General features: G+C 38.0%; 1 protein-coding gene across 3 annotated transcripts; it reads right to left on the reverse strand.

Moving 5' to 3' along the window:
* Positions 1-127: 127 nt before the first annotated feature.
* C11H5orf58 (chromosome 11 C5orf58 homolog) lies at positions 128-23,372 on the reverse strand. Of its 3 annotated transcripts, XR_010072903.1 has the most exons (6): positions 21,868-23,372; positions 19,703-19,783; positions 3,532-3,653; positions 2,956-3,038; positions 2,015-2,108; positions 128-1,573 (listed from the first exon to the last, which is right to left on the reverse strand). XR_010072903.1 is itself a non-coding variant. In XM_063349056.1 (5 exons), exons 2-5 carry the CDS (start codon positions 3,584-3,586, stop codon positions 1,467-1,469), a joined length of 339 nt encoding a protein of 112 aa, XP_063205126.1. In that variant the 5' UTR covers positions 3,587-3,653; positions 19,703-19,828; the 3' UTR covers positions 128-1,466. The 3 variants fall into 3 exon arrangements, 2 of the variants coding, with proteins under 2 accessions (XP_063205126.1, XP_063205124.1); XM_063349056.1 differs by lacking the exon at positions 21,868-23,372 and having other exon boundaries at positions 19,703-19,828; XM_063349054.1 differs by lacking the exons at positions 19,703-19,783; positions 21,868-23,372 and adding an exon at positions 9,975-10,109.
* Between the last annotated feature and the right edge of the window lie 239 nt (positions 23,373-23,611).

Genomic DNA, 23,611 nt, shown 5'->3' on the forward strand with positions numbered 1-23,611 from the left:
TACTGTATTTTTTCAAGAAAAACAGTAACTAAAATATAAGTTGCAACTGAGGACGAGTGAAGCATACTCTATTAAGAATTTTTCCCCTCTCCTTTGCTAACTGGGATTTATCGAACTCTTTGCCTTGGTTTTCTATTGACTTTTGTTTTCTGACAAGATCTTGGTTTGATAATTATGTTAGATTTTGTCATGCTTTTTCTCCTTCAAAGCCATTTGTGTGTACACCACTTGAAGCATTCAAAGCAGAGAACGATCTTCCATGTAGTCTGTACAGCTTCTCAGATAAGATAATCAGAACGGTTTTACTTTAATATATATGTTTTGTAAATATTATCTTCCTTTCTAATATATTTAGCCAGGAGCTGGAATTCAAAGTTAGCAAATTTCATTTCCATGCAAGTATGAGTCAAAAGAAAAAAGAAAAAGAAAATTTTAAAAATTATTCAGCTGACAAAACCAGTTTCTAGCCCAATATTTTGTAAGAGCTCACTACTAATCTTCTGAAAGGAAAGTCAGTTAAAATGTATGTTTTTAAAAAAAACGCTAGAATGAAGAGCAAAATTCCCCATATCACCTGCGAGCTGGAGCTTGTAATTCCATTGCACTGCCTTGAAAAGCCTGACAACCCAGAAATACCTCCTATGGAATTGTGCTTTATTTGTTTTAAATCATCTGATTAGTGAAACAGCAATAAAATACAAACCAGCATAATGAATGACAACGTTGCATATTTTTTTTCAGCACAGTAAATTTTGATTTGATTATTCAGATAAGTATATTTTGCATATGAAGGAAAACACAACTCAACATTCAAACACGTGCAGAAGTAAAGTGTGATTGAATATTAAATGTAATGAACCACAGGAAAACATTGGCTACTCAAATTTGGGGCCAAGAAGATTTCAGGACAGAGTATTGAGATGTCTCACTCTTTCTTTCTTTTCTAGCAAGGCGCGTTAGAAAGTCACTACAGAAACTAGAACGAAAGTACTTTTGGTTTTCCAGAAGTAATCTGCTCTTTGGCCCCTTCCTCAGCAACATTTTTAGAATGAGGAAGAAGATCAAATGACAAGTTGCAGTTCCTCCTTTACTGACTGTTTCTTATCCCATTTTCCAGAGCATAACTAAGGTAAAAGAGCAATGACTTGACATAATTTAAAATTATTTTGTTACTGTTCCAATATGTCTTTGTTTAAAAGGAGACAACCAACGTGAAAAACTTCATGCCCGTTTTCCTGACCTTTCTAGTTAACGTTATCAGTCTTTCCAGCTCTAGTGGGCTTAATTTGGGAAATTTGGGTTAAAAAAAACCTCTCAAAATCAATAACCTACCTATAGCATTTTTCCACTCCACATTTTCAGTTTAAAATAAAAATAGCCTAACTGCAGGAAACCATGCTATCATTTTACGGTTCAAACGGAAGCAGTATTAATAGAATACGATGCGTAAAACTGGATGTTACTACTTAATCTGTCAAACTCCAAGTTTTTTCTTCAGCTTCTCTTAAATCTTTGGCCTTCACAGGATGGCTGAAATTCAAAATAAGGTCACAAAGCAGCAGCTGGCTTTCCACTGAAAGACAAAGGGCAAGGCATAATCATGGTATTCAGTGCATGGTAGATGCGAAGTGGATGGCAATTCATATACGGCACCTTTGGATGCCTTCATCTATCAACTTTTCGAAAAAGGGTTGCCTTGTTTTGTTTACATCCAGATGGTTAAATGGAGTTTGTATTGCACACTGTAATATTTCTATTAGGAGACTATTACTACTCTTCCTGCAAAGGACTGACTTTGACTACCTACCAGATTTTTGCCACGGTGAGTTAATGATTCTGTTTCTGTGTAACTACCGTTTCACTATTTTTTTCAGAACAAAAGAGCAACCGTATTGTTTCATTAGATTAAAAACCAGTTGTATGATGTAGAAAACACGAGCCACTCACAACTGCACACTTTTTAACAGTGTCTTAAACAGCTTCATGTTTATCAGGATGATGAACTCAGAATTACCGTTTAGTTTCTTCAGCTCATTGGACATTTTCTCAACATTTTTAATGGCAGCTTCAAGGTCAAACTGCCGATCAGCAGCAGCATTTTTGAACACCTGGATGAAATTGAAACAAAACGTAACTGGCAGAATACACAGGATTGATAAACTCAGTAAAACAGCGAATCATAATCTTCATGATTTTTTCATTGATTTTCTAGAATAATATTTTAACTAAAACTTACTTACACACTTTTATAATTATTTACTTAGATGTGGCAAATTGCAACTACTGAAGGCAACTACTAAACACTCAGGCTTTATTATTATTTTTTTCCCTGTTCAAAGGAACAGGAATTTATTTAAAAAAAAAACCAACTGCAACTAAATTAATCATATCTAAAATTTCCTTTCCTCACCATCATTTTTTTCATTTTTGTTTTCGACCTTTTCCTATAAAATCTCAATGAAAATTAATTGTCACGTAATATTTAGTCAACCACAAGATGGAGCTATTGTGACAGTAACATGCGTAAAAGAAATTACTGTCAATATTAGCACTGACTATTAATGAATCTGTTAATAGCTGCTCAGGAACATTTATGTCTGTATAGGTAATTATTTTACAATCAACATATTTTTGCTTATTTTGAAGATCGTATTCCCTCCCTCTAACATTTAATAAAAAACAAAAGTCTGGAGACAATTAAGACTAGAAACTGAAGTATAATTTGAATTTTTAAATTTATACTACACTCTTTTTTAGGATTTTAATTTTTTTTTAGGAAAAATATTAAAGAAAATTGCACATACTATGTTTTCTGGCCTAGTTAGCAGCTCCCTATTTATAATTCCAAAATTATAAAAGTAAAATCTGTAAAACCTCTGGGTGATTCATAAATAATGCTCACTGTGTAGAACACCCTGACACATTCGACAAGTATGACAAAAAAACGGAACATACATTTAACGTAGATTCTTTGTCCAAGTCTCTCTTCCCTCCAGACAGTAGCTTTGCATTGAGGTCACCAGCCAGGGCCAAAGATCCTAAAAGGACAACCCCCAAATTATTACGGAGTAATATATATATGTATATATCTCATATCAAATATATAATAACATTTGATAAATATAATGACCCTAGACTCTACTTTCAAATAACGCTAGATTTGTTTTCATGAGTGTTATTTGAAAGCAGAGTCTAGGGGTTGAATAGTTTTATTTCTTCCTGAGGATATAATCTTTTTTGTTTAAGTCTTCAATTTTATTTATTTTACTTTCTTTGAGAGACAGTGCTTCAGAATTTTTTTAGGAGTTAAACATGGAACTAGTGATAGTGAATAAACCTATTTATAATAGTGACGAAGAATTCCTCAAACAAAATGCTGTATTTTTTTTAATAGAAAACTTTATAAAAGATCTAAAAAGGCATTGCACTTGCTTTCTAGCATCAGTTTATGGTAGGAGAATCTAAAGCACAGACAGAAAAGGGCCAGGTGCCAAATGGCTGCTGGTCAGCAGCAGAGCTGAGGTTAAATACCAGATCCCTGGGCTCGCTCTTCCCCCATTCTCTCCGCTCTGCTCTCCTCGCACATCAGGACGCGCTCGGGTGAGCTGAGGTGTATGACGTGTGTATGACCTCACTGCAAAGCTGTTTCAATGCTGAAAAGGGAAAAAAAAGAAAAAAAGTAGGGTTTATTTCCCCCAGGTGCTGTATGTGTTCAGAAACGGTGCAACGAAACGAAAAAGACCCTGCTCTTGGCTAAAGGGCAGCTAGATGAGCATGTGGCCTTCTCCTACTCCCCCGACATGGCTGGCGGTGAGTGCCAATCCCTCCGGAGGCCCCCAGCTGGGACCCCCTCAAGAGGTCACCAGCTCCCATGTCACACGGGCCACCATGGAACCTGCCAGAAGGGAGCCCCACAAGGCTTGAGGGTTCCCTTGAACCAGGGGCTGCTCTGGATAGCAGTCATGCGGGAGGGGTGCTACACCAGGCGGTCCAAGGGCTGAAACACAGCAATGGCAGCTGCCCCATAGGTGGGTCAGGCCACGGTGACAGCACGGGGATGGCCCAGCTGCTCCTGTAGGCCAGGCTGGTGGCACGGCCGGGCTGGTGGCATGGCCCGGCTGTCCGGCTGCCCCCACGCCCCAGCAACTCACCAAACAGCAGATACCACAGGGGGATCTTGCTGCTCCTCCCCTGCTGCCACGAAGGCGAGCAGGGCTGTCCCCGAGGGAACCGCAGCCTGGCTGAGCCCCGGCACCCCAGAGGTGCTGGTGGGGTCTGCAGGCAGGCAGCAATGCAGCCCTTCCCAGCAGAGGCGAGGAGCCTGCCATTACCAGAGCCGGCCTGTGCCGTGGCTTCCTCCCGGCAGGAAGAGCTGGTGGCTCCCGTTCGACCCTGGGAGGCACCGACCCCCAGCTTCATGGCCCTCTGCTTTGCTCGGCAAGGAAAGCCCCGCAGTGTGTCGCTCTCCCAGCACACGAAAGGTCGTCAGGCTGCAAAAGCCCTGTAGGAGTCATGATTTTAAGAGTGGGAGGTAAAAGGTTACCACAAATGTTGCAAGAGCTGAAGAAGGAACGAAGAGGAGAGGACGGAGGTGTCAATGGGGGAGTGGCGAACGGCCATTTCCTCTCAGCCTTTGAGGCCCTGCCTGTGGAGCGCTTATTGCGTGTTGCTGCAACTCATTTATAAGCAGTTGGTTCCTTTTTGTCATCAATTTAAATTCACATGGAGTAAGAGTAATTTATGATGAGTAAAGACAATGAGCCTAAATTCAAGGAAGACAAAAGAGGTACTTTGCTTGACAGATCTATCAGTTTAGACTCCAGCAACGATCGCTGCCCTTAGGTGCACATACCTGACTTGAGCTGAAATCAACACAAACTGCCAAGTAACGACCTGGAGTCGGGCACTGTTCATCATCACTTCCCCAGTGTGCGCCCCGTAGTGCTTAAGGACAGGGACACCATGCAAGGGAATGGCTCTCAGCACTTTTATTTAATTTTCTGCAACCACTTCTCCTGCTGCTCAGCGTTCACCTGGATTTTGAACTCGCTCTTCGGCACCAGTGGAGGAGAGTCACCGGGACCTCAGAGGAGAGTGGAATTATTTGGATGTGCAGTAGAGGACAGAGAAATCACCTGCCTGCCATTTACTTACTCTTCCACTCTCTGTCTTTTTCAGTGGCGTGCTTTCACAAAACTACTTCTTTAAAATAAAGCATTCTAAGTGTATTGCTTTGTGCCTGCTGGTGAAGCTAAATCGCAACTCAGAATAGCATTTTCTGTTAAGGCACAATTAAACTGTGATTCAAAGAGAAAACACGATATGCTGCTCAGATTGTGGGGCTTTCTGAAGATGAGAAATGCAGAGCAGGAAACACTTCACATGTGCACTAATTCCTGTACTAGAGTCTTTCAGTTTATAAGGTCTTGCAAGGCGCCCAGTGCAAAGAAGTTGGCTGTGCCCTTTCTGTACGCCTCTAAGGAAAAAGCCCCCCGTGGTTTGCAGAAGCTGGTGATTTTGCTGGCAGAATACCAGAGTATAGGTGTGTACAAAGGAAATACACAACAAGGTGTTTTTATATTTCCCTTATATGTAAAAGAATATATAAAAGGAAAAATAGAATATCTGTACAAAAAAGTAGCCTAGCAAGTTCCTGAAAACATTTGTTTTAGTAGAAGCAGAAGTTATTTTCTTCAATACCATGGAAAGGAGAATGCTGAAATGGCCGCCAGGACCGGGGTTAGCAGAGGAAGCTGTACTGAAGGTGAACAGGCACCTGCTGCACTGCACGACTGCTGGTACCCCGGCATGGGAGCAGGGGAAGGGAAAGATCTAGCTGACCTCAAGAGAAGTGAACTATCGAGTAATGGGGAGTTTTTCGAGACATGGGAGGCCACATTGACCTCTGTTCAAATATTTTGTTTACTTTCTACATTTGGGGTTTTTTTTCCCGTCCTGTGAACAATCTCTCACATCATACTTAAATCCTTCTGTGAACTAACTGTAGAGAATATTGTAACCACCAGAAAAATGAGATTCAAAATATGTACAATAAACTGAGTTGTCAGAACTAATTGGACAAAGCGGTTCTTAAATGCAAGGCCTTTCTGAAAATAATCTTCAATAATTTGAGATACTAACAAGCGAGATGACCAACAGTGTAGGAGATGGACTGTACAAAGCATTTTAAGAATAATTTAAAAAAAGAGACTAAGAAGTATTTAATTTCTACAATCAAATTTACTTGGAACTGAAAAACTCTGGATCTTTTTATAAGGTGACATTTCAAAATGAAAAATTGAAATTCATAATTATTAATTTACACCTCTAGGTGAGGAGTGCTCGCATAAGTGTTGCTAACAATTTCCTATCAGCAAGTCAGTTTACAAGCTGCAGTTTCAGCTTTACCTGAAATAAACCTACAGGTTTATGTGCAAAGATAGGGGCAGTTGAAGTTGATTGTAACTCTTTTTAATCAGGGGCTGATCTGGCTGCGTGTGCTGCTTCCAGCACATCAAACAGCCGTCTCCCTGGAGCCTCTCTGAGACACATGCTGTTACGGAAGGTGAAGCCATTCAGCCACCTTTATGAATCTCAGATAAAGAGAGAATTACTACCAAACCTGTTCTCTAAGGAGGAAAAAAGATGAGGGAGACTAGAACTGCATTTCAGGTCATGAATTTAGGATTATGATGTGAATCAGCAAGCGCTGCAAGCAACTACAACAGTGCGGATCACTTTACAGACCTGCCATTTGCTCTTCCTTTGAAAGCTTTAGCTTTCATAAAAATTTCCTAGCAGATCTAATAGGAGAGTTAGAAGTTTCAATGCATGTTATTAAACTTTCACATAAAAAGCTCTAACAAAAGAGGGACTGCTTTTTTACTATTGCCCGAGTATAAAAAATGTTAATCCAGATTGCAAGGAAAAGTCAAATAGAAACCAAACCAACACACACAAAAAATCACGCAACCTCACAATATGACAGTTCTTTCTGATGAAATAAGGTATTTCATAAGCTTTAAGAACACATGAAGGATTTTCACAGATGAAAACTGGAAAACACTGAAGGCCAAAAGAAGCGTGACCCAATCATGGTACAAAACCGTAAAGCAAAAGCCAGACTTTGTCTTGAAAAGTTCACAACCCAAGTAGCTGAGGCAAAGAGCGACAGGTGGAAAAGACTGCTAAGTGAACTGACTCACCTGAACACACGCTGATGAACCAGGAGGTGTAAACCTTGAGTTAAATATATATTTGTGACACAGTATATATTGGGTTGTGAAACTCTGCTGCTTGAGGAGTTTTCAGCCAGAAAACTTCAAGAAATTATATAATACAATTTTTCTGAGAATGCTTTAATAGTACTTGATTAAGAAAACACCAGTGTTCCACCTACAGAATTAAAACCATTACAACACTTCACAGCAGTAATGTAATTAAGTCTGTGTTGCTCTAAGAAACTGACTATATGAAATGCATACATTTAAAAAAAACAAGGGTTCAGACCCTGTAAAATCCGTCACTTAATTTAGTAAGTGCTTGTCTGCATACTTAAGTTTGCTGATTGCTGTATGCATACCATTATCAGACTTAGAGGCACATATCATTGCCTTCCATTTCAGATATTAATTTCCATTTAAGGAGACCCTGAAGAGCAGCAGATTATAGAAGGCAATATGTGAGGATGTCTATCTAAGCACCTGCTTTAATACCTTCCCCACAGCGGGCACGGAACTAAGAAAATACACAGTGGCATCTGAGTGGAAGATGGACATCACTACATAGAGCCCCATTTCCTTCTTTGCTTGACCAGGAAACATCTTTCTGGCCAGTGCTGTGTTTTTCAAGCTGACAGTACATCAGGTTTTAACATCTCAAGATGCTCTTGTCTTCTGTTTGTTTGCATGGACAGTGTAAATTCTAACATCAAATCTACAAGGTGCTTCCTGTTGCTCTGAAATATTTTTCTGAAAAGTATCTTTAAACAATAAACAGCATAAACTTATGTTTTGCAGATACGCTGGAAGGTCTCCACTTGGTGATCTGGGAAGTTCTTTTATGTGGTAATAGGTTTTAAACTATAGCTTTTCAGTAGTTCCTAAATGTAGTATTTAAATTAATTATATGGGATGCTAAAGATGTGAATAATCAGTGATTGAAGACAAGTGCATGTATAATGCTAATAAGACAGAATCATCTGTTGAAACTACTTAGTTGGGATGAATAACTTTTGTGTAAAAATAAAGGCATATTTCCTGGAGTTCTTTTCTTTCATATATAACATTTGTGCCACTCAGTTTTTTAGTAAAGTCAGATGATTAGGTGGTTGATTTTTGAAGAGACAAACAGTAAATATCCATTAGGTAAAAAATAAATATAGTAAAAAGTAAATATAAATTCTGGTGGGATAGTTTGGGCAATTAATCATAAATGTTATGCTTAACGGAACTTTGGGAGATTCACAAATATTTTTGCTTTCTTTATGGTCCATATATCACGGAAAGGGAGAAGTACTCAGGAGAGCAAGTCTTGCTTGACATACAAGGTCTGAGCCAATGGCACTTGGAAGCACAACTACTCTTGCACGGCTTTTAAAAGAGAAATTCAGATACATCCAGGAGCAGGGTGGAAGATTTCCAAGAAGCATTCAGGAATTCCTCACGCTGTTGTGATTTCACAATAAAAGTGATTTCTGATGTTACCATATATTTTTCCCATTCCTAATAAAACCACGGAAATGACACAGGACTTCATAGCTACTGTGAACATTTACTCATTAGCATGAGCTAATCTAGAGCTATAGAACTAACTGTATTTGCGTCTAGTTCTTTTATACACTCACATATACTTCTCTACAGCCTTTCACATACCAAATGTCCATTCAGTAAGATTTTTCTCATCTGCCTGGGGAAAGTAAGTTTATAAAACAAGGAATTGTGAAACTGTCTCCAGATCCTAAGAACCCAGTGATTTCAGATTGCCTTTCGGAGAATGCTGAGCCCTTTTGATTGAGATGGCATTGCTTAATAGCTCAGTTTTTACAGCTACCTTATCGTACTGCTGTTTTATCTTCCTAGATTTTCACAGCAATACCAGCAGACCGCCTGAAATACTGCAGAGAGAGGTGAGGGAGCACGCTAATATCAGTAAGTCAGGTTTATCATTTGCTACACTGCAAATTATCCCTTCTTAACTTAAATTCATTTAATACTATAAACTGTAATGGTTAGAGACACAATGTGGATATTACAGGTTCTATAAGCTGTTTCTATTTTAATTACCTACATTATTTTTCATTTGCCAACTTGCATACACTTGTACATGAAATATCCTATAAGCGTTAGAGGTATAGAAATGAGAATTAAAAAGAACAAAAGAATCAATCTGCTGAAAGAAATTCTATTATTATTTTGAAATTACAGGCTTGATTACTTTTGTTGCTTTATCAGAAGACTTCTTTCTTATTAACTCATTAAATGTTCATGCATTCAGCCACAACAAAAGATCCTGAAACAACTCCTGTCTCAGCCGTTTGACTGGGGCATTTCCCTGTAACGAAGGCTTTTCACAAATTGGCTGTCTGGAATACAAAAAAACACAACAGACTTTTTTTTTGCCATGATGTTTGTGCTGTATAAATACAACTGTGTCACAAATTCCACATAATGCACTCTCAGTATTACAATTTCTGAAAATCACAATAGTAGAAGTACAGAGCAAAAAAAGGGAAGCCACTAGAGGCCCTCCTTCCCACAATTAAAATGGATTAGGCAAAAATAAAATTGACAGCAGCAATATGCTTGGCTGAAAAGGTTGATTTAGTCCCAATGTGAAAATGACAAGTATGTGATATGTCAGATAATGAATATGCCTTAATAGCATCCTGTATTAGCTTCCCACTCAGAGATACTGTAATCCTAGGGGGAAGGGATGTAGCAAGAGGAAAGACGACGCTCACAAAAGCTACTCACACCAGACTCTCTCTCTGCTGTCAGAGTGATTATCCCTCACAGTGCCATCCGCAGTGGGCAATTCAGGCTTATTCAAATAACCCGAAAGAAGCCTCTTCCTTTTTGTTGACTACGGTGGCGGTTGAGAGAACTGGACCTCCCTGTACTGAAGTTAGTTTTTGATGAATAACTCTTCCAGGTCTCGTGTCACACACAAACGTCACACCGTGTTTACAGTGTTAAAAATAAATAAATAAATAAATCTCTCATCCAGGTTGTTTTCTTTATTGAATTCAGGAAATAGGATCAAGTTTAGAGGACTGCTGACTCTACCAAACTGTAAGTAGCTCATCCTTGACTCCAGCTTTTGCCTTTATCTTGTGGAAAATCTCATATTTACATATCCTGTCTGGGCCTGCATAAAAATCATGTGTTTACCTGGATAAGCTGCCATAGTGTACATGCAGACATGGTCGAAGTTGCATTATCTTCTGAAACAGATAAGTAAACTGAAATACTAGAATTCTGTTCAGGTTCTTTTATCAGAAGAGAGAATGTGTCAAATCAGTTATTTCAACTGAAGTTTAACAGTCTTTCAAATATGAACAAGACTGCTCTGAAATAACTATGACACAAGTTAACAAGTTATTAGGTGTGATTGTTTAGTGGCAACTACTTAGCATCAAAGACTAAGACCTCACCTCCCTGCATTTGCATGTCCTGTCTTGGATTTCTCACAGTGTGACAATGGCCACGTTGTGTTAAATAAGTTAGGACAGGTATGAATGTGAATGTTAGCTTGAGAACAAATATGCAAAATAGAGCACAAAAATAGAACTTATGAAGAGAAATAAAAGTCAATATTCCTCTTAAAAATACTTTTCGTGAGAGAGAAACTGGATATGGGACAAGAGGAGAAGGCAATGTAATATACCTTTTTTCTGACCCGCTCTCCGAAACTTTGCAAACTGAAGCACATGCGATGGGGGCCGTACCCGCATGTACATCACTTAGCAGAGGAGGGAGCGTGGAAAAGAAAGGACAGCAATGGCCTCTATCTCTCCCTTGTGTTTGTCACCTGGGCTCAATGAGGAAGAGAGAGACTGTGCTGCTGCATGATTAGTGTTACTGAGCTGCAGGTGCCAACTAAGTGAGCTTCACACACAATGTACAAGCCTGGCGGGTCCAGATGGGAGTGAAGATGAAAAACAGTTTTGTCTGCTGGATCTATCACCAGCAATCGAGTATGTCATTTTATTGTTTAGTTTTACAAGGATGTCAACATGAAAAACAGTTGAAATAAGACACAAAAGAGATTTTAAAAGTCTAATCAAGCTTCAACTCCCTGCAAAGGATAAATAGACTCATTAAGATCTCAGAAGTCTGTCTGGCTCACAGGCCAATTAAGTTACGATAATATCATCCTCCCAGTATTTCAGACTCCACTGATGAGCATTAACAGGCAGATAGTGTTTAACAAATACTTCTACAGGTCAAAGTTAAGGTTTCTCTTGAGGTTCCTACACAAACTAAAATGTAAAGTGAACAGTTACAGATCTCTCTGTATAATTATTGATCATGTTTCCCAAAATGGGAAGCGTGGTCCTTCTCCCTGTTGCTTCCCCACACTTGGTTTATAGCTAAGAAATTCAATAAAAAGTAATGCTAAAATTATGCTTCTTTTCAGGGTCTGTCCTGTTCAGATTAATTTTTACATAAATACCATTGCTTTCATTCTTTCTCTAATAAAAATAATTTAAAATGTACCATCATCAAACTGTATAAGGAAAGAAAAAACAACCCAAAACCCCTCAAGATGACAAAAAGGAGAATTTGGAAGACAGTTCCTGGAACCAGTCTGAGAGTTGATAATTTCTCCCTTAAACTCTAAATAGGTGAAATCTCTTATGACATTACTATATTTCTTTGGCACCACAGAGAAATTATTTTATGACAAATCAGGCACATTTAAATGCAGCAAAATGTCTACAGTTATATATAATACTCATTTCTCTGCATTCTGATATATTAGCACTGACATTTAACCACAGAAATATTTCACAATCCTTTTTAATTATGCTCATTTCTCAAGAAGTTTGGAAGCTAGATAAATCATACAAAGGATCCGTGGAATTTGGTTACTAGATTGATGCATGCTACAGGCACACACTCGAAGGGCATCACAGCACAAAGAAATGGTAGGCACTCCCACAGTTCCCACAAATAATGCAGGAGCTGGCTTTAGCTCTAAATAAAGGAAGTCAGTCCTAACACTTGCAAACTGTATGAACGTGAAATACCATATATAAATTTAACAAAGCGAAATGTGGAATAAGGCCATCAAGAGTTATTAACAGCTGACAATATACTTGTCCTGTGAATCCAGGCATCCTTTCAGAGCCCTCTCCTCTTTCTTTCCCTACACATGCTGGACCTGTGTATTATTCCAGGAGGGTAAGAAACAGATTCCAGCCACCTTTGGGTACAAGTTATGGCATGTCTGACAGACCAACTGCCTCTTTGCTTTCTGTAACTATGTCAGCTGTGTGGCGACCCCAGTAAACTCACAAAAAAATATTTTCTACTAGAGACTACTGGAGTCACCACACAGCTGACATCAATGAAAGGATCAATAAAAGCTTTTTCTTGGGTTTCAATGAATCCAGAACTAATTAATACCTACACACTGTACCTTCTACCCTCATCACAGATACTCTAAAATCCAGAATGTCGAGGTCCTCTGCAGAACTGCATATTGTCTGAATGCTTGCAATAAAAATATCCTGTTCCAGACCAGGCAGATGCTTTAGTTACCCCTCAGCAGGAGACAAGTCTTTTTCTGAACCTTCATAAAGTCCTGTGAGGCCTTCTCCCTTGACATCACAAGTATACCTTCTGGAAACATGATATAATATTTAAATAAAAGGGTGCTGTGTTTGCTAGACATCCAGACAGGACTTGCTTTCCAAAATTAGCTTACTCAGTTACAACCACCAACAGTAGCAGCAGTGTCTCCCAATGCCATGCTTGGATGGGGTTAGTCATTCCACCTTGCAGAGAGCATGTCACAAAACATTTGCAGATTCTTGCACTCTGCTGTTGACTGAAATTACATGTCCAAAGTAACCCTCTTTTCTGCTTGGCTCTCACTGAAGATGCAGAAAGATCCTTGCAGCAAAGAGCTGTGGGCCCAGCCAGAACCGTGTTTACAAAGCACTGGATTAGGCTCCACATGCACCAAGAAAATAAAAGTGGCCAATTGCAAGTGAGTCTTTACAAGCCAATTAGACAGTAGGTTATTTTTGTTCCTTTCTTCCTCAAGCACTTGAGGTAGTTAATAGAAAACAGTTAGTTTAACTTTTGAGAGTTCACAAACATTTACACATAACGTTACTTGACAGGTATTACACCAATTTCCTAATCCATTCACATAACTATTCTGCACAGTCCACAGAAGGAATGAAAATAAACCAGGATTATTTTTTTATGCCTAATACTACTTAATATCTCTTTTGACACCTCTGGGACGTGTAAATCACTATTAATTTCCTTCTAAAGTTAAATGAGATATACTGAAATTAAGTAAAACAGAAATGGTAAGAATATTCTGACATTAATTGCCGATTTATGCATAATACTGCAGGTTTTTTGTTGGTGACAATTGTAAGAGATAAGTCTAAATAATTAAGTAACCAACCTATGAAATTGAAAAGTGTTTTACCCCATAAATATTTACTTTTTCTGAGCAAACTTATTTCAGTATTTTATTCACATAATCCCTCCTGTAATTTTCATTTGAATTAGTATTGCACAAAGATATTTTCTTGTGACTTTAAACTCTTGCAATGGAGATTATTTAAAAAATAAGCAGCTACAAAATAAATAGCTTACTGCTGGTCAGGCTCCTTGTTCATGATTGTAATGACTCTGCAGGGTTTTGTTACAGAACCGCAGAGGTTAGCGTGCTTCAGATTAGATTTTCCAGCTCTCTGACAGTGCCATCATGCCTTTTTATTATACGTTTTGCCAGGTTTGTGTCCAGTCTCATTTTGGGTTTCCCAAGCAATTCTTTCATGGGTGTATTCTGCAATGTACTCCATGCTGCATGCTCTGCATCCTGCATGTGCAAAGCTGTCCTGAAATATATTTCTGAGGAACTCTGTGCTACCTTTCCCCACAACCAGTTACTGGTAGGCAGGCTGTGTACAATGGGACCGATATTTGGTAGTACATAAAACATAAGCACATTTACTGATAGCAGGTTTGTTTTTAAAACATCACAGTAGATTGAAAATAATTATAGCAAGTTACAAATGTTGTTAAAGAGTCAGCCACCTCTCTTTTCAGTAATCAGGACAGCTGACCAAGAATATTTTTATAAACTTTCCTCCTACTTATTCTGTTAAAAAGTGCAGAGTCGAATATAAACTGTTCACAAAATTGAATCAACACCTGGGAATCTGAATTTCAAAAGCCAATCTCAAGTCTCCATCTTTAAAGTATCACAAGTAAATGTTTTCATTATTCTGACATAAACACATTTTCACTTTTTTTTTTTTTGGTTGTGGTTTTGAATTTGTCCCAATTAGACCAGACTTTTTTTCACAAACTTGAGAAATCAAGATGGTGACATGCATTTCCTTCATTCGTTGTGACATTCCTTCATTGTGACATTCATTTCCTGTCAGCAACTTTCCTCTCTTCAGAAGGCAAGATTAGAGATTCCAGGGCGCGTGTTTGTATTTTATTTTCTAAATGGAATCACACTACGATAGTGATTGAATATGACTTAATAGAGATCTTGCTCTTCTAACTTGTGTCCTTTCTGTGTCTCAGGGAGAAGAGAGAGAGCACAGAGCAGATTCCCACAAACACCCTTTTCACAAGAAGTAGGTGATGTAACAGCCAAGCAAACGTCACGCAGCAGTGAGGCAATTAACATCATCTTTTGCCACAGGATAAATAAGAAGACCCAAGCCCAGCTGTACTTTTAACAAACCTATCTTGCACAGGTGAGAGAGAGGCCCAAGAAGCCAAAGGTTGAATTAGGAAATGGCCCAAGAAGACACAAAATCTCTTGACTTGAAAAGTTACGGAAACTACTTGCTATCTCGAAGTGGACCCAGAGCAGGACCCAGACTCCAGCCTGGGCTTTGCTTTTACAGAAAATGAGACCTAGAGGGACCCTAAGGAGCTGTCTCAGAATCCAGGCTCTGCTGAAGAGTGGAAGAACTGGAACTAAATCTGTGAGAGCACAAAAATGGTATTCAAACAGAAGTACAAGATTTTTCTTTTTATCTTTGTGTTAGTGAAGATTTGAATACAACAAAAAGTTTGGCCTCTAAGTATTGTGCTTAAGTACTGTGTCTTTTCAGCAACTGAACACTTAAAATCTGTGTGTGTGTCTAAAATCAAAAAAGAAAATAGGAAGAATAAGTATCACGGCATAAAAAGGGCTCTGCTCAGATATATATCCATTAGTAATTTAGACAGTGATATTTATGCCTTCAGTTGTGGTCTTAGCTACCTTGGCATGGCTGATGCCGGCAACTGGTCACTAAATGTAAGGATCATTTCAGTGTCACTGCTCTGAGCTCATCACCTTTTAATCTCCTTTCACTAGCCACATGCTCTCCTGCTCTACCTTGTTATTTAAAGGAAGAAACGGGCCTCCACAAAGACATGACAGCATTTTCTGGAGAAAAAATATGACATTTTACTGGCCAAGGTTTTTGTAACACCTAGGTTATATTGCTTCAGTGTCTGCTTTTTATAGCTTTTTCCTCTAACAAGAACTTTCAATGTAAATATTTAAGAAAAGTATAAAAAACTGTAAAGAGAGGAATTTAGAAGTCTAAAATCCCATGCTGACTTTTTTCAATCAACATATCTCATCAGAGCAATGTGCATTGTGTACAGATCCTAGCCCCTCTTGCAAATCAATCTTTGGTGAAGAAAAATTCATCATTTCTCCGATACTCAATGTTATATTAGCTACTTGTTGGTTTTACTCTCAAGAAGTCTGTCTTCTAACTGTTATACATTTGGTTTTGATAACCGTACCAGTGGAAAAAAATACTAAAAATGCCATAAAAATATTCACAAACATAAGTATGTAGTCATTCCAAAATAAGGAGGTCAATTTACTTCACAAAGATGATTCACTTAAGGTTGTTTTATTGCTTCCTTCTTAAAAGTGTCTCTGACACAAGGTCCACCAGCAAGTGAACATCACTGCAGAAGTAGCATGGCCTTGGTCACTTTTTGGAAAAGCTGCAAGAAGCAATTTTCGTGACATTGTTCATTAACACTTTGATCACACCAGCAAGGATTTGTTGGCGACTGCTGATACGCTAAGATATATGTCTGTTAGGTCTTTTAAATGCTTTGGATGTAGAACCTAATGTGCCTAATCAGACTGGCATTGCGCACTGTGGGAAAGCATTGCATGATTTATCACTTTGCCCAGGCACTCTCATCTGATTAAACCCCTCTTTTCTTGCTGCTGGGAAGCAGAATTGGCAGTAATGAAGCATCTTTAGCATTCTGTGTAGTGCAGCTCTGGAGATCTTGGAATACGTAAGTTCAAATCTTGGTTTAAAAAGATCGCTAAATTGGATTTTACTTGGCTGCAAATAGGCAACCTGAAAATGAGCAAATAAAATATTACAGCTGATGCAGAAGAAATTTAAACTTCCACCTACCAATGTACTTCAAGGTGAAGCTTAATTGTAAGTAAGAGCATGAGTCACAGATGCCTTCTCACCTCGTCTCTCTGCAGAGCTTGCGAGCCCAGCAAGTCTGCCACTACTAACAGTGACTACAAGATACAGTAGCTGGACAAGTGACACACAGTCACTTTAAATCTGCTCTCTACACCTCTCAGATGGCTAAAAATTTTGGACAGTGCAAACAGCTCATAATGTGAACGATAACCTGGTCAACAGACCTAGTAACAACCCATTTAATAGTTTTCAGAAGGAATCAATCTGAAAAACTGCAGTAGTAGCAGTAACCTGCTGGTAAAATGGAATTCTGTATTTGAGGTCAAGTCTGAGCTATATTAGAAATAACTGAATAATATTTGAGGAAAAAAATCCACATTTAACTATGATATAGATATAATACGGACAGCAGAACAAATGAGTCTCCAGGTCATATTTCAAATGATCTTGCTGGGTTTGAAAAATACATAGTTTTCATTGTGTATGGGGGGTACATAAAGTATGATGCACGTTACTCAGGAATACACGTGCCAGGACGTATGATGTACTAACAATTAGCAATTCTATTGTTCCTATTCATTTGTCTAAGCTTTAATGATGTGACCAGTAAATGGAAGCACTTTGGACTGAATTGTCGAGATGTTAATTTGACTACTCTGAAACTATTCACTCTAATGCTATGCTGTGGAGAGCTATGCAAGCAATGAGATTTTGGGCCAGAAACAGTAAGCATGGCAGTCTGGCTCGCCGTGACTCTCACACAGGAAAGAAAAGGGGTTAATTTGATTTATGGATTTAAAATTTTTCAGGGATTTCAGGGAAAAAATTATATTTTTTCAGGGATTATGTTCCTATGTAAGAAACGCCAGCCATTTGTTCCAGTATTCTGCATTTTTCAAGCATGCTTACAATAGTGATTATTCCCTCTGTGTCCTCAATAAAGAAAGAAAGAAAGATTGAGAGATAGGTATTGTCTTTTGTGACAGCAGAAGTTAATTATTACACTTTTTAAACCTCTTTACATCACTGCATCCAACCTACCTAAGACAAAATGAAACCTCCTTTAAAGCAAGAACTATACAAAGATCATATGAATTGTTCTTTGCTGAAATTTAGAATCATATTACCTCTTTGTTCATTAACATAGATTTTTCCTACTTTTTGTCCCCTCCAAAACCAGAGTGTAAACTGGATTCTGTGCCGGCTTGTGAATCACCAATTGGATGAATTATTTCAAGAAAACACTTGCACTGTAGTGTCGTTAATGTTCACAATTTGCAAGCTGAGAAGAACTAATTGTGTCTCTTGACTCTCAAGCTGGCAAGCACGACTGGTCTTGTCTGGGAGCTGCCTGGATTCCTGGGGCACAGTCAGGGCAGAAGCCCATACTGCCATTTGAGAATCACTTTTACAGATGTACACTTTGACAGATCTAACGCGTATGCTTGTGTTAGATAGGAATAGGTGGGGGATATCAAAATGTCACTGAAAACATTATTTCCTTTCATTCCCTACCTTATCCACCTCTTTCTATAGCCAGTACTAAAATAATTCAGTGGCAGAAGCAAGGCACTGCTTATTGTTAGCAATAATGTGCTTAATATAAACTCCAGGAATGAACTCATTAAAATGAGAAACTGATCTCCACATGAGCTTTCAAAACCAGTATGATCAGGAACAATAACACAAAACTCCCAGCAAGGGGCACTGTTTCGCTAAACATCCCTCACCATCCATTTTACACTAAAAAAAAGGTTATTGTACAACTCACCCATTTAACATGAAATATAGAACCACATCCACCTCACAAAAATATTGAATCTTTTGTCACTTTTAGATGAGGGCAATCACTTTCATTAAAGCATTTTGCGAATTTTATTCCTCAGTCAACATTTTGTCGGGTATACAGGACTTGCAGTTTGACTAAATTAAGATATACTTTTGAAAAATAAGATGGAATTTACCTATTCCTAAATGCTTGGATACTTCAGAGAGAAATAAAGTGTATATATATAAAGGACGAACCGTCAAGAAATTTGTGGGGGACACTAGAAGGTGTTTGGAGACGCAAGGAAATAACAAATCCTTTGTACATTAAACAAAAACAAAATTAGTAGATATTCAGCAGATCCTGCTTTGGGGAGTCTAAACACAAGAGCAAGCACACATCTGAACCAGTGTGTTATCATTAAAAGAAATCCTTTGGAGATTTTTGTCTTTTCCAAGATTAAGAGGGGGAAAAACTTCAGTCACTAAAATGAGAGATTGTCCAAAAGGCAGTTATAACAATGAAAAGCAAGGTATATTTCATACCAACCCATTTGCAAACAAAATATCAGTACTAGATTTGGTATGTTTTGTCTCAAAAACATGTGACTACTGAAACCTTGCCAATGTGTAGACATTCTTTCCAAATCAGAGTACATGCTGCAAGAAGGGCAACACAACTGAACTCAACAAACTTTTAGGCAGAAGAAGGTTGTCAGCAGGTGCATACCATTAAAACGCTGTTGAGGAACTGAAGTCTTATCTCACATTTTTCTTACCATATATTATTTCCAGTGTTGTGGCTGGTACAGTCAGATCTAGCCTACTCTCAGCAATATTTTTTTTCCAGATAAACATCATCCTGAACACTTCTGAAGTTTTTGGAAAACGTGGTTCTTGGGGTTTTTTTATGCTACAATGTCTTCCTTTCCGTATGATATTTCCTGGCTGATTTTCATGTAGTTTTTGTAAAGATATTTGTAAGAAAGCATTGGATAAGCGCTTGCTGCTCTATGTGTCGTATTTGATGAATTTGAGAATTCAGGGTTTACTCTGAAGCATAAATGAGTATGTTACACTAATCAGAGTGCTTCTCCAGCAGTTAAACACGGCAGACTTCAGAGGTACTGGCCCAGATATCAGTTGGGAAATGAACCATGACCTTAGTTCTTCAAGCGTTTAAAATATTTTAATCTTTCTAAGCGTTTTATTTTTGAAACAAGGAAGATGCAATAAGTAAAACAACTGTCCTCTTACCTCTGTTAGTCTCTGCAGTCAACCAGTGTCCTGCAGATTGTTTAGTTCTGGACAACAAGGGAAGGACGCAGTCGTATAATCCTTTGCAAAGACAAAATGCAGAAGCAACGTTAGACAGGATTTTGCCAGCACTTCTAACCTACCTCATACTTGGCTGCAGAGCACTCCCTTCCCTATTCTGATTTTGCTGGTATGTAGAGCTATACTACCAGTAGTTATCCAGCTGCCTGTAAGACTTCTTTGCTCCTCAGAGCATTTTATCACACACTTTGACAAGTCAGGCTAGGAAAGAAGGCCATATCTTGGATGGGTATCATTTCTTTTTCTTCAAAGAGGCATAATGGTTCATTTACTTCTGTCTGTAATACTGTGGTGTGGTAACAGGTGAAGTGACAACTAGGCAGTCTGGAAGGGCTGCAGATCTTAAAGCTTTTTAAATGGTCAGAATTTGGTCAGGTCTGGGCTTGAAAGACAGACTGGGTGAGGAAGCAGAAGACTGTGACTGCTTTATACAAAAGAAAATAACATTTTTATGAGGTCTTCTCTTTCTTTCTCTCCCCTCCATTTTTAGCATTATGTGAGGCTTAGTGTGGGTTTCTGACATCCTCACAATTTAGGATGTTCAGCTAAGGAGTTTCTTTTCATTCTGTAACAAGAAGCTTCTGTACTATATGCAGTCAGGAAGTACTTTCATGGTTTCAAGGTTATAGCAACCCTTGCAGACCTATTTCTGAGGTTCTGATTGCAGGTATGCTGCAGAAGTACTGTCACAAACCAATGTAAGGGCATGCTGTTAATGTGATTAAGGCACACTAAGTGGGTGGCTGTTGCATTGATTTTTCTTCAACTATTTCTACATGAAAGAGAATGTTAATTTTTTTCATTACTTTTATAGCTGTCTTTACTATGTAAACTCAAAGGAATGAAAATGTGCTATATACTTTTCTCATGCTCAACTCTATCCAAATCACAGACAACGTTTAAAAGAAGACATCAAAAATTGCAGGAGGAAATCTGTTGTTTCTCAACTACTTCCTCATCTAATATGCTCAGCGACATAACATGATGTGAATTTGTGACGCACTTTAACTCAGCAACTGTTCCACCTCAGGATTTATTGCTGTACCTGAGTTTCTGCATGCATGCCTGTACCGCTTCAGGAAGACTATAATTTCTTTTTCATTGCAAATGGATTGCCTGGGATAAATACATGACTCTTATTTTGTAGGCAGAGAAGGTCAATAACAGTCTCTACAGAATCTCTCCATAAAATGTGACAATAAATAACAGTTTAACCTCTAATCTATATTAACAGACAACCCTTATTTATTGTTTGACTTGTGTAAAGACAGACAGGTAATCCAAACGGAGCAGTCACAATAGACGCTAATGACCTTCTTTTACAAGAATGTAGATACCAGTGGGCAAAAACCATTTCAGCTTCAGCATCATGCAAAGGGCTATTTTGCAAAGAAACACTGTGTGTTAGTTGTTGAAACTTTTTTGCGCATTCCCCGAAACAAATTACACTATTCTGAATATTTTCTTTTCTGTGCAGTAAATAAGTCTTTCGTGTTGACAATGCTAATATTATATTTTAAAATATATTTGCATTTGTGTTTTTTGTCATTTTTTATTGCATTGTATAAATCCCAGAGCAGAGATCCACTAAGCTCACTTTGAGAAAGCCCCGTTTCTTGGGATAGCATCATGCGGTGACACAGGTGATCATACGGCGTTTCAATATGGTTTACTGGCTGAATCTATGGGAAAGTTATTTCAACAAGAATTGTGGATACAAGGTTAGAGTACAAGTCAGGGAAGTTATTTTCAAGTGATTAATTTAGTCAAATTATTTCATACAAATAATTTTCAAGGGTGACTATTCCTAATGCAAAGTAATCTTAAAATATTTTAGTCTAATTAGTGCTTTAAATCTACTAGATAATCATGGGAAGGATGGGAAGGAGGGAGGCAAGAAAATAGTTTTATTACTACTTGTAATTCTGGGATTTAGCAAAGCCACTGTGGCATTGGGGGGACAGAACAAGAAATGACTAGTAAACATTTCTTTTTAAGGAAGAGTTATGGACATTTTGTGCTCTAGCTAATAAATGTTATCTAGTGCATGAAGATATGTGTGTAATTAAGTTGGTTTTACTTACTTTTACATTTTAGTGATGCATAAGACAGGTAGCTGGAAATTCGTTTCAATCTTAAGCCATGTACCTAGAAATAAGAAGTTAATTTTTATTTACAGAAATACTGATCCACATCTGCTGGTTATTTAGTTTTTTCTTAAAATACATCCTCTTGTTTAAGAATAGCTTAAAAGCGCACTCGTTTCATTTTTTAGTCTCATTTTATGCTAAACAAAGGAATCAATTTCCAGATAATTTTTTAAGATTTTTTTCTTCCTCTTCCTACTTTATGAAGCCTATTTTTAACACCAAATAGCAAAAATCTCTCATACATGTAAGCAATTGAGAAGGCAGCCTCCTAAGATTTATTAGAGTTGTATTAATGTGAGAGGTGTTTCCTTAAGGTACTGATCTTAAGTTTTAGGACAGTTTGTCTTATTGTAGTGTAGCAAATATGAAAAGAAAGCCGTAACATTTCTGAGAATGGAAGAATTTAATTTTCTTTTCAATTAGTCAAGGAGTTTGACATCAGTTCTGTAAATCTACAGGGTGTGTTTTCCAGACTTAGTCTGATTAGTAAGAAATTATGACAGATCTTCTCAGCACTAGTGACGCTTTTTGAAAACTAGGCCTTGGAGACACGTTGGCCTCACAAAATGGAGTCATCCAAAATTGCTGGTCTTTTTTGCTCCATTGTTGGCTTTGCAATTTAGCTTTCTGTTTCTCACATTTTCATTATGTGCAATATTGTGCATATCCATCCTAATAAACTCTATTACTTGGAACAATGAAGTTGAGCCTAATTCAAATCCTGAATTAAATGCAAATCTAGCACCAGAAAAATGGATTAAGTAGTATGATAGGATTTGAAATGTAAATGCTGTATCTTTTCTGAACATAAAGTTCAATTAAATAAAGGAAATGGATACTCGTAAGGACTGTCAAATTCAAGCTAGCATTTGCATCTGTAAGTAAGCGACTAATAAAACGTGTGCACCGTGAGAACAACGTGGAGATTGAACACTGGTGCCTTTGGAAGTAACATACAACTGCCTTTATAAACATTTTTACTCATTTTTAGACAAATAGTCAACTGGAGGAACCTTAGGAGAAGACGACTGTCCCTTTTGCAGGGCGAATGATGATGGTTTTTTTTAATATGACAGCATAAGGGTTTTATTTGTTTGTGTCTGAAATAATGACGCCTTTCTACCCAGTGGAATTACCGCAAGACTATTGCATTATTTCTTTGAATTCTGAAATGGAAGAAGAAAAGATTTCCAATCATATCAGCAGCCAGATAAGTGCAATCTTAATTTTCATATATATGCGCTATCAATGTGGAACAACTTTAAATGGATTTATGGCTGTGTAGTCCGTTGTGCTAACATGTGGCTCAGAATAATATACAATGGAGTTTGGCTACAAACCCAGGACAATATGCCTAGATTTCTGCTCAGTAATTATTCTTAGTTGCAGCGGAAAAATGATGGTGCTATTTTCCTATTCTTTTAATAGGGAAATGGCTTTTTTGGGGGAAGATGCTACTTTGTACATAGACAAAGGAATTCAAATAATTGTCTGATGTTTAGAAACATGGAAGACCATTGTGGTGTCATTTCACTGCAAGTACATAAATCCCATAAATATGGAAAATGTACTCCTGAGGGAAAAAAGTGTCCTATTTCCATTATGCCAAACAACTTTCTTGACAAATTGACACCTTTTGCCAAACAAGATTTGGCAACATAATGCTGCAGATAATTGT

The sequence above is a fragment of the Chroicocephalus ridibundus genome, chromosome 11, assembly GCF_963924245.1.
Source record: "Chroicocephalus ridibundus chromosome 11, bChrRid1.1, whole genome shotgun sequence".
Taxonomy (NCBI): Eukaryota; Metazoa; Chordata; class Aves; order Charadriiformes; family Laridae; genus Chroicocephalus; species Chroicocephalus ridibundus.

Excerpts from the sequence above, each read along its gene's own strand:
- C11H5orf58 (XM_063349056.1), bottom strand. The coding sequence starts at position 3,586 with ATGTGCGAGGAGAGCAGAGCGGAGAGAATGGGGGAAGAGCGAGCCCAG. Across the intron at positions 3,039-3,531 it reads AGAGCGAGCCCAGGGATCTG|GATCTTTGGCCCTGGCTGGT; the intron begins GTATTTAACCTC and ends TTGTCCTTTTAG. Across the intron at positions 1,574-2,014 it reads TGAGCTGAAGAAACTAAACG|TGGAAAGCCAGCTGCTGCTT; the intron begins GTAATTCTGAGT and ends TTTGTCTTTCAG.